At 48.5% G+C, this 11,683-nt stretch overlaps 1 protein-coding gene across 1 annotated transcript; it reads left to right on the top strand.

The window, feature by feature from the left end:
• Positions 1-662: 662 nt before the first annotated feature.
• On the top strand, positions 663-10,433 carry SPRY3 (sprouty RTK signaling antagonist 3; the record flags this gene model as incomplete). The annotated part of the gene is made up of 2 exons (XM_083372060.1): positions 663-724; positions 9,469-10,433. The coding sequence occupies exon 2, from the start codon at positions 9,516-9,518 to the stop codon at positions 10,431-10,433; it is 918 nt and encodes a 305-aa protein (XP_083228186.1). The 5' UTR covers positions 663-724; positions 9,469-9,515.
• Between the last annotated feature and the right edge of the window lie 1,250 nt (positions 10,434-11,683).

The following is an 11,683-nucleotide window of genomic DNA, read 5'->3' on the forward strand; positions in this document are numbered from 1 at the left end:
CTCTCTCTCTCTTCTCTTTCTCCTCTCTCTCTCTCTCTCTCTCTTTCTCTCTCTTCCCTCCCTCTCTTTCTCCTCTCTCTCTCTCTCTCTCCTCTCTCTTTCTTTCTCTCTTCACTCTCTCTCTCTCTCCTCTCCCTCTCTCTTCTCTTTCTCCTTTCTCTCTCTCTCCCCTCCCCCTCTTCTCCCAGCCCCCCCCCCCAGCCTCGGAAATCCGTGCGGTTCCGCCGCTGGCTCTTTGCGTGGCAGGCAGCCCGGTTGGAAGGAGCGGACGGCGGGCGCGCGAGCCGGAGATCCCTCCCGGGGACGCCTAATGGGCCGATTCCATTTCAACGCCATGACGCCACTCGGAGAGCATTAATCGCTCCAGGAAAGTAAGAGAAAGGAAGGAGAGAGGGATTGGGGGGGGGGAGAGAAAGAGAGAGAGAGAATGGAGAGAAGGGGGCGGAGTCAGGGGGCGGAGTCCCCACCCCTCTCTTTTCCCCGCCCCCCCGTCCCTCCCTCCATTCACAAGCGCGCCTCTTTACATTCACAAAAAAAAAAAAAAAAACCAGACGGCTCGTCTCCGCCCCGCAGGGAGGTCCCTTCCCAGCCTCGGCCGGAGCCGCTGCGCTTTCGCGGGAGACGGCGCGGCTTTTCCTCGCCGCTGGCGGCCTCCCTTGGCTGCCACCCCGGGGGAGCGCCCGGCCAGACGCCCGGCGAGCGAGCGAGCGGCAGCGGCCTCGAGGTAAGCGCCCAGCGGCAGAGACCCGCGGGGGAGCTCGCTCCGGCTCTCCGATGGCTTTTTCTCCGAGGGGCAAAGCAGGCGGCCGTCTTGGGCTCCGGGGCGCCGGGCTTCTCCCCTCCGGTCTTTTTAGCCAGCCTAGGCTCCATCCTTCGGGGACCGGCCCTGGACGGGGGACCGGGGAGATTTTTCTCGACGGCTCCTGCCCCTAAATCAGCCGGCCCTTTTCAACGGGCACTTGGGTGCAAGCCGCCGGCAGGGCTTGGCCAAGCCCCGGGCGGCCGTTCACGGGGGAATTTTCCCCCGGGTGGGGAAGCTTTCGACGTGGACAACGAGCCGGAGAAACCCGACCGACCTTGGCGCCCGGGGCGTCTTCTCGGAGCTCTCGGCGCTGCCTGGATGGGTGGATGGATGGGTGGATGGATGGGTGGATGGATGGATGGATGGATGGATGGGTGGGTGGGGTCGCTCCTTTGAGGGAGGGGGCGAGCCGCAAAAGGCGCGGGGACTGGAAGGGGCCGCGACTCGCCCCGTCCTCGGCTCGCTCCGACCGGGCTCAGGAGGAGACGCGGATGCCTTCGGAAGCGACTTTTCTCCTTCGTGGACAGGATCTCAGCCTTGACGGCCTTGACCCAAATAAGGGACGAACCACCTCGATCCTGTGGTGGATCTCGCCGGGTTTGAGCATAGAACGTTAACCCCCCCCCCCTACAGAAGAAGGAGGAGGGGGTGGACCTTCCAGTTTGCGGGATCTTGTATTTTGCTCACTTCTCCTCCCCTGCAAATATGGTACACGGATTGAAGAGCTCAAAAATAAAATCAAATCGTTTAGAATTAACGATGTTGCAGCCTGGGGGTGGGGGTGAGGGTGGGATTTTGTGGAAGGAGAAATGAGCGGAGCATTTCTGTCCCATCCCACCCTCCCCAGAATCGGGAGCAGGAGAATGTCTGGCCAGAGAAGGCAAGATATATATACTTTGCCAGGCTACTGTTAAGTTGTCAGTTGGACAATTCCAGTTCAGATCTTCCTTCTGCCCACTGGGACGTTTGGCGATCCCTAATAATCCGACAGGTGGTTTTTTTAAAAAAAATAAAAATAAAAATAGTATCCCTAATGTTCAAGAAAGTGGCAAGGTTTATGGATCTCTTCTAGCAAAATAAAATAAAATAAAAAATGACTAGGGCATTCTCCGACCTTGACTATTATGGGTAAAATAGCCAGATGAAATGTTCACAATCTGCCTTGGGATCGTGGATGGATTCTATCTTGACTATCTTGACTTCTTAGAGGTATTTTGGGTGTCTGCTGCAGAGATTGGGTTGGGGGGTGGGGTGGGGGTCTTCGTAGTCTTTTCTACCAAACTTTAAGGTCTTGGGGGATGGCAGGATTCCAGTGACAGGAGTGGATGTGGCTGCACCCCAAAAAATCGGGGCGCTCTCTTCATTATTCTAAGTATCCTTGAAGTAGCCAAAATGCAGGCTCAGCTGAGGTTTTGATAGGCTGTCCAAACTAGAGATAGGAAATAATTTGGGAAAGTGGGGGGTGGGGGTGGGGAAGAACCGGTTATCCAGCTGTTTGGAATGAGACCCATGGATTCCCTGGGTCAGTTGGGCAAATAAGAAACCCAGAGAGGGGGCTGCCTGAGCAGCTGGGAGGAGGGGGGGGGAAACGATCCAAGAGCAGCGATGAAAAAAGGGGAAGATAACTTTTTGAGAAGAGGAGGTTTGCGAATAAATTTGCAGCAGGTAATTTGGCCGTCAGTGATCAAACTCACTGGGAAAAGGCCAATGGTGTTTGGAACGGTCAGCAGTAAAAGGAAAGGAGACCACCAGAAAAGGGGTCGTGAGATGCCATGGAAGCTGACACAAACCGGAGCAGAAAAATTGAAAGAAGCTGTAAAACATCGGAAAATGTGGAAAGGGCTGATCCATGGAATCAACAAGGACCCGGTTGAACAAATAGCATCCTCATCATTTTGCAAAAGGTTTTTTTTTTTAAAAAAAAAAAGGGAAGGAACCTGATTGCTTATCATTGACCGTTGGCGCTCCCTCGAGGTATTCTGTTATAAAAACCCATCGCCTTTGATCTACACAGTCCCAGCCCATCACTAAAGCAAGCCAGTAAATTGGCTAGTGGTGGCGATTTGTCCATGGCCATTCATGCTGCAGCCTTCTCCTTCCGGAAGACTTGGATCCAGGATGCTCTGCCTGCAGCATTCATTGATTAGGAATTGGGAGCCAGAGGAGGGACTGTTTCCAAATTCATTCATTGGGACCACGCCCTCGCGGATGGGACTGAGAAAGCTTTCAAAGGGATGCACCTCGGAAAGAGGAAAGGGTTAGAAAAGTTGCTACTTGTTGGGCTTTCGCTGGTTTTTACAACCTGATCGGGCAGCTAAACAACTTGCAATGGATTGCATGAAAAAAGAAAGGGGAGGCCAACCTAGAAAACGAACGGGATAATTATTCTCCTAAGATGTCCTATCAAATCGGCACAGGAGAATGATGGCTTGCATTGGATGGAGTAGAAACTTTAGGGTGTCAAATGCAGAATTAGGAAGCAGAATTTAGAAATTCATCCCTGTTAGCCAACCCAATTCTTTGGAAGGATGGGTAATGAAGCTGAGGCTCCAATAATTTGGCCACCTAATGACAAGAGAGGACTCCTTGGAGAAGACCCCCGATGTTGGGTTAGATGGAAAGCAAAAGAAGGAGGGGACGGCAACGCATGAGATGGTTGGATAGGGTCACTGATGCAATGAACGTGAATTTTGAACAAGCTCGTGGAGATGGTGAAGGACAGGGGGACCTGATGTGCTATGGTCCACGGGGTTGCAGAGAATCGGGCACAAATTAGCGACTGGACGACAAAAAGCCAATCCAAAGCATGCAATGTGGGAGTAGTTTACAGGATGGTGTGTCTTTGTGATTGATTGTACGTTCATAGGAGGTCGGTGAAGAAGAATCCCAGGGTTTAAGACCTGCCTGGAGCCTGTCCCTTGGTTTCAGCAGGAGCCCGCTCAGTGCAACCTCCGAAATGTGAAATGGGCTGCGTCCTGCAGGCTGTGGTGTTGAAATGCACTCAGCACATGCTCGGAAAAACTTTCCCTATTAAGAGATTGAGAAACCAGCTTTCTGGACTCTAAAACACATCCTGTGGCTTTGGGAGCAGTCGGGAAGGGATGACACACACACACACCCCTCCCCACTGGCACTTGAGTTTGCCCCACCGGTCTGCTGTTGGGATTGCCAAGACCGCTGGTGTGTGGCCAGGCACTGTTGCAAAAGAGCAGGACAATCTTTGTTTTTTCTCCTTCTCAACAGATTCTTCTCTCCTGCTTGCCATGCTCTGCTGCTGCGGTGGCCAATTCTCTCTTCCTCTCCCCCCCCCTTCCTCTCTTTCCCTTCACTGCAGTATCTATTTCAGACTCTCCTGCTGGCTGGATTGGATCCTTCCCCGTCCTGAATGGCAAACAATTTATTGTCATTCAATCTTCGCTTTCTCTCTTCCCTCCTCCCTTGGGTTTGGTGCTGGAGAACTGTGACAGGTCTTAAAGAGGCCTTCCGTCAACCCTCTGTGGGTCAGTGGGCAGATATTGTCGTTGTTATTATTTTACTGAAAGACTCAGTAGGTGGCATGGCAACTCGTGTTGCTCAGGTTGAACTATTGGTTGATCGAGCCATCCTTCTTGGATTGGCAAGGGGCAACGGCTTCTAGAAGTTGTGTCCTGACTTCTGGGCCGGTGGTTGAAACTCAACAGAGCTGGCGTTGGGGACAGTTAATTTATTTCTTTTTAATTAAATTTTATGTCACCCATCTCCCCTACAAAGTGAGTTCCCTACAAAGTTTCCCACCACATCTATCTGTCTGTCTGTCTGTCTGTCTATCTTATCCATCCATCCATCCATCCATCCATCCATCCATCCATCCATCAATATTCTTTCCTCCTTCTACTTTACCCACAACAAAAAATCTGTTAGGAGGTTGGACTGAGAGAGATTAGCCTGAAGTCACCCAGTTGGCTTTCCTGGCTAAGTTGGAACTAGAACTCCCAGTCTTCTGGTTCCTAGCTTGATGCCTTAAGCGCTAGACCTACCTGGCTCTCAATTTCCCTTTGGAATGCAAGTGACCTAGCTAGCGACTTAGCTACCAGGTGTTTTAATATCTACCTCCAAATTTTTTTGTGTGTTTGGACAAGGTATAATTGCAGAATTAGGGGGTGCTGCAATGTTCTAGATGCAAAGCTCCAACCCCGTTAAACAAAATGCCTCTCTAGCATTTTTTTTTAAAAAAATCTTCTTTATGATGTACCTTGTTAGATGATCATTGTACTAAAATTTAATGTGGCTTGTTTGGGTGGCTGTAACCCAGGCTTTGCACATTTTTGAATCTAGCCACTATCATATGTAAGGTTATAGAGGATTGTGTGAATTGCATTAACGGAGACTTATTCAGCACTGCGGGGTTAAGATGGTGAAGAAACCAGGTTTGGCTAGTAGCTGGCTGGTTGAATGGTGGATGTGATTTGACACTGTCGTAGGGCAAAGTCACTATTTTGTGTGATAACTGGTGTAATAACAGGGACACTCGGGTTAAGTCCATCCTAAATTGTGGAAACTTCTCTTGATTAAGTGTTGAACTAGGAATGCTCAGCCCCAGTCTCTGCCTAGAAAATTCACTGGATGGTTTTGGGCTAGTCACTCTTTCTCAGCACTGCCTACCTCACAGGATTGTTGTTTGGAAACAATGATAGAAGCTAATCAAGGAGAGAAGCAACCTAGAACTCAGGAAAAAAATTCCTGACAGTGAGAACAATTAATTAACCAGTGGAATGGCTTGCCTTCAGAAGTTGTGGGTGCTCCATCACTGGAGATTTTTAAGAAGAGATTGGACAGCAATTTGCCCAGAATGGTATAGGGTCTACTGCTTGAGCAGGGGGTTGGACTAGAAGACCTCCAAGGTCCCTTCCAACTCTGTTACTCTATATTCTGTATCCTGTTTGCAGGAAAAACTAGGAGATTGCAGGAAAAAAAAGAGGTTGTTAATCCAATAAAGAGTACATATAATAATAAATAAACTGATTGCGTAAGTGGATCAAGAACTCTTTAAGTTCTTGAGATCCTAGAAAGATCCTGGCAAGCTACATGATTCTCTTGTACTTAGTGAGTGGCCCTTCTCTGTTAGTGTTTATCTCGCTTCCAGCAGAGGCTAAAAGTGCAGACTTATATGCAGAGGTTGGTTGAGTGCCAGGGGTCTAACGACAATAGAATTGACCTAGGATTGTAGTCTGCTTGTCCATGAAATGGGGAAGTCCTCCTTGCCAAACGTTTGAGTGACAGCGTGGGGCCTTAATACAGAGGAGAAACGGAATGCTTTTGCCACCTCGGTTGGTTTCCCTTTGCATTTAAGGCTGTTTTTTAAAAAAAACAGGGCTTTTTTTTTAAACCAACTTTGCTCCCCATTCTAGGTCAGGATGTCCGGCAAAGGACTAAAATAAACAAAAGAAACTGGATTTGGAGGATTGTATCGATTCCCAAAGATGCATTTTGTGTAGGATTGATTTTCTTTTCTTTTTTTTTCAATCACGGAGAAGAACACTTGCTCTTCTTTGTGTACCGCCTCCATTTTCATCCTCAACAGGGATCACCGCAGCACTAGGATATGGATCTCCCTTCTCCTTCCTTCTTCCCACACTCTGGGAAACCCCTGGATGGATTCACGCCACACGTTAAGCTAAAATGGAGCTGAATAATGTGCGCTTCATTCATTCCGCTGGGGACAGTAATGGGAGTTCACCTGGTTGCATGGAGTTCAGGTCTTGACAGCTGACCAGTTCAGCGTCAGGTATAGGTACAGGTACGCAAACGCATACGCGTATGCATGTAGAAGATGCTGAGCTTGTCAGCTACCAGGACCCGAGGTCCACGCAACGGGGTGAGCTCCCGTCACTTGCCTCAGCTCCTGCCCACCTAGCCGTTCAAAAGCATGAAAATGCAAGTAGATAAATAGGCACCACTTCGGTGGGAAGGTAACAGCATTCCATGCACCTTTGGCATATAGCCACGCTGGCCACATGCCCAAGCTGGCTCTTTGGATAACGCTGCCTCCCTCAGCTAAGAAATTGAGATAGGCACCATGCTCTAGAGTCAGACTTGGCTGGATAGGGAAATCTACCTGCCTGCCTGCCTGCCTGCCTGCCTGCCTACCTACCTACCTGCCTGCCTGTCTGTTTCTATATATATCAATCTACCTACCTACCTGCCTGCCTGCCTGCCTACCTGCCTGCCTGCCTGCCTGCCTGTCTGTCTGTCTGTCTGTCTGTCTCTATATATATCAATCTACCTACCTACCTGCCTGCCTGCCTGCCTACCTACCTGCCTGTCTGTCTGTCTGTCTCTATATATATCAATCTACCTACCTGCCTGCCCACCTACCTACCTACCTACCTGCCTGTCTGTCTCTATATATATATCTACCTACCTACCTACCTACCTACCTGCCTGCCTGCCTACCTACCTGCCTGCCTGTCTGTCTCTCTCTATATATATCAATCTACCTACCTGCCTGCCTACCTACCTACCTACCTGCCTGCCTGTCTCTCTATATATATATCAATCTACCTACCTACCTACCTGCCTGCCTACCTGCCTGCCTGCCTGCCTACCTACCTGCCTGCCTTCCTGCCTGCCTGCCTGTCTGTCTGTCTGTCTGTCTGTCTGTCTGTCTGTCTCTCTCTCTCTCTCTCTCTCTCTCTCTCTCTCTCTCAATCTACCTACCTATCTACCTACCTACCTATCATCTAGAGCATATTATGGTATGTTGATTTGCACTTAGGGTGTATGTTTAATGAAACAAATGTAATGTGAGGATCTGGCTTCAACATGGTTTTGTGAAGCTAGCCCTTCTGTGAAACCTCAAAGCTCCAAAAGTTAGACAAGAGGACTTTAGCTCGGCTTGCAGGTCAGCTGTATTTCACTCTGCAAGGCTTCTACTACATTGTTCTCTGTCTGCCCTAGGAGGGTGTCTGAGGCTCCAGAGACTAACCAAAGGGGAGTGATGGAATGGGAGAACGTTTAGACCGCTGCTTTGCCATTGTAGATGGGGTTTTTTTTTCTCCCTGGAAACAAGGATGCGTAGGGCATAATGTGGATACATAATGCATAGACAGTCCTCTTCCACTCTCTGCTTCACTGCTCTGAGTTATAGGTAGTCCTTGGAACCGGAGCATCTGTCACTAAGTGATGCGGTCATTAAATGAGTTGTCCCTGATTTTACAGCCTTTTTTGTTGTTGTTACTGTAGTTCTTAAGCTGTTGAGCACATCTGGATTCCCCCATTGATTTTGCTTGTGTGAAGGTCGCAGGCAGCAATGATGTGACCCCGGGATGCTGCAGCCATCACGAATAACGTCCATGCCAGTTGTTGAGCACCTGAGTTGAAATCGTGTGACCGTGGGGGCCCTCTGTCAGTCGTAAGTGTGAGGACTGTTCATAAGCCACTTTGTTCAGTGCGGTTATAACTTAAAATGGTCACAGAATGAATGGTTGTAAGTTGAGGACTACCTGCATTTGTTTTATGCAGCTGAATCTCAAGGATGATTCTATTCTATTCTATTCTATTCTATTCTATTCTATTCTATTCTATTCTATTCTATTCTATTCTATTCTATTCTATTCTATTCTATTCTATTCTATTCTATTCTATTCTATTCCTTATAACTTATCCCTTATCCCTTAGTCCTTATTCTCTGTTCTGTTCCCTGTTTTCTATTCTATTCTATATCCGATGCTATGCTATCCTATTCTACTCTATCCCTTAATTCTATTCTATTCCATTCCATTCCATTCCATTCCATTCCATTCCATTCCATTCCATTCCATTCCATTCCATTCTATTCTATTCTATTCTATTCTATTCTATTCTATTCTATTCTATTCTATTCTATTCTATTCTATTCTATTCCCAAGAAGAGGTTGGAATGGTCCTTAGGTTGACAGATGTTATACACCTGTGATGTAGAAGACACTCCTATGCATTGAGTAGTGGCCCAACTCAAATTAGTATTTCTGTCTTCTTTTTCCCCCCTGTCCTTCCTTCTTGTTTGAACCCCCAAAAAGAATATTTTCAATGAATCTAAGCTGCTTGTCATTCTTTCATGTTCCCTTTGATGGGTAGAACACCCAAATTAGCTTTGGCTTTTAGCAATCAATGGGAGGTAGATGTTCTGTTCTTCTTCAAGGTCAACCTGTCCAAGGAAAATCAATCTTCCGACTGCTGTGCCTCTTCTGTCGGTGGTTTGCTTGTTTAAGGCAGCACCGGCTTTTGTGTAATTTTGTTGGCTTGGACACCATGTTCTCCCCATTTGCTCCTTTCCCTAACCTGGCAGCCTCCAGCTGTGGTGCAACCCCAGAGCTCAAATGGAAAGTTGTCATCTGAAAAAACCTCCGCTAGACACCATGTTGGGAAGTCTATAGTATAGAAACTCAGGCTTTCTCTAAGAAATTGAAAGCATCAATGCATCTGTGAAACTTTAGTTGAAAGCCTGTTCCATGGTATAGGATTGTGTATCTGGAATGTCCAGATGTACAGCTATACTTTGAGTGACGACTGATGGGTGTTTTCAGAGGCTATAAGGTTTTGGGTAGTATTGGATGGATTTTTATCTCCTTCGTGATATTGTTCATTCTTGGGATTAACGCTGTTGTTGTTCATATTTTTTGCTTCTTCTTCTTCTTCTTTCGCCGTAGGACTTTCTGATGTTCCCTGCTGATTCCAGCCTTTCTGTTCTCCCAGAATGCCTCTGGCATCCAGCACCACTGACCACAGCCCTGAAGAAGTCCTGGACTCCATGCCTGAAGAGTTCCAGCAGGTCCTTTCCATCAGCCAGATCCGTGCCACCCATGTCACCAATGACTATGTGGAGAGACCTGCCTGCAAACAGGCTGCTTCCTTGGTTGCTGTGTCCCAGACACCGCCAGTCCATAAAGTGGAGATGACTCAGGAACGCCTGGTCTCTTCCGTCTTTCAGGAATTTCACTCCAGCCAACCCCACCAGACACTACCACCCCAACAGCCCCTGAGCCATTCCAGCACAACCAGCTCCATCTCCCATAGCACTGCCACCTCAGAGCAGCAACTCCTCAGGGCCATTACGCCATCACACTCTGGACACTCACTCATCCGGACGCAGCCTCAGGCAAGTGACCTGAAGGCCGAAGATTTGCTGCTGAAGGGGGCCCCGAAGAAGTCCCCCACCCTTCACTCAGGCCATCTCTTCATCTGTGAAGAATGTGGTCACTGTAAATGTGCGCAGTGCGCAACTGCCCGCACCTTGCCCTCCTGTTGGCTCTGCAACCAGCGTTGCCTCTGCTCGCCGGAGAACCTCATTGACTATGGGACTTGCCTCTGCTGCGTCAAGGGCATCTTTTACCACTGCTCCTCAGATGATGAGGACACCTGTGCAGATGACCCCTGCTCCTGTGGTCCTGGCTCTTGCTGTGCCCGTTGGATGGCCATGGGCTTGCTCTCCTTGCTCATGCCCTGCCTGTGCTGCTATCTGCCTGCCTTTGGTTGCCTCAAACTCTGCCAAAAGGGCTATGATGCCGTCAAACGGCCAGGCTGCCGCTGCCAGAATCACACCAATACCGTTTGCAGGAAGGTCTCCCCACCTAGTGGTCTCACTCTCCCCAAAACTTTGGACAAACCAGTATGACTCCTGTTGCAAAGGGGTAGGGAAATGGCTGTTCTCTTTGACCTCCTTCTTTCAGCTCCCCTCTCTTGAGAGCCTCTGGCCAAGAACGAAGCAGAGACCAAATCACTGGTTAGCTGTTGAGGTTCTCCTGAGAGGTTAGCCCTGTTTCTGGGATGGAGGAAGCCACGGGTCGCTGTGTCCAAGCTGAGCTTTTTAAGGCCTCACATGTTTTGGTCCTAGCCAAGGGCAGGTGGAGGCATGCACTAGTCATCTTGGACATCAGATTGGGTGTGGAAGGGGGTGGGTGGGTGGGAAGATGCAGTTTGCTATAGATTGGCTCAGGAGTGTGACCTCCAGAATGCTTTATGAGTTGACTCATCTATTGGGGTTTCATAAAAGAGGTATGGCACCCAAACATGGCATCTTGAGGACAAGGCCTCTAGGTAACCCAGTTTTCCTTTTTTGTTGGGCCACCATTGTTGTCTCCCTTGCATTCCACCCTTCCATCTGCTGTGCACAGTTTGCAGTTGAGAAGAGGCTGGTAGACTGAAGCGCTGAAAATCCTGTAGGAACAGGCATTTTCTGCCAAACTGCAGCAAGGTGCAGTTTCCAGAGAGGAGAAAGATGACGTGGATGTTTTCACTGGTTACAGTGAAGTTAAATAGTTTTGGAAGGCTGGCAGAAGGATGGTGCAGAGTGTTTTGCACTATTACATTCCTTGGATTTGCAGGCTGATTGAACTTGAGGGATTCTGGACAGCTGAATTATTCTTCTTTCGAACCCTTTTAGAGCCTGCAACTAACCAAGTCCTTCTGAGGTCCTACCTGCAGATGCCACTTTTGAACCTGAAGTGTTTTCCCCCCCTTCCTGGCTCTCAGCATAGAGCTTCTATTTTGGGGTGTTGCAAAATCAAGCCCTGCTCTACAAATAAAAGTGACAACATCTTTAAACCTGGCATCCGTGACCCATTTTTTTCCCTGTTTGAAGCACAAATGGAAACGTACAAGAGAAGGAAAGCTTGTGCCCATTTGCCTGGACATGGAGTTTTCATTTTCAGTGAAAATGTAGCTTCTCATTTTAGGGGGGCAGGAACAATCTTTCAGCTGCACCATCTGTCTGATGTGTTCTGGAATCTGCTCCTAGTCTTACTTGAGCACCTTGATCCCATTTGGTTAGAGAGGCCAACATAACGCACAATTTCCCATAGCTTTGCACTGTGTCTAGGCAAAGCGGTAGAGAAGCTGGATCTTTGGATTTTGGGAGAATCACAA

The sequence above is a fragment of the Vipera ursinii genome (genome assembly GCF_947247035.1).
Source record: "Vipera ursinii genome assembly, chromosome: 12".
Classification (NCBI taxonomy): Eukaryota; Metazoa; Chordata; class Lepidosauria; order Squamata; family Viperidae; genus Vipera; species Vipera ursinii.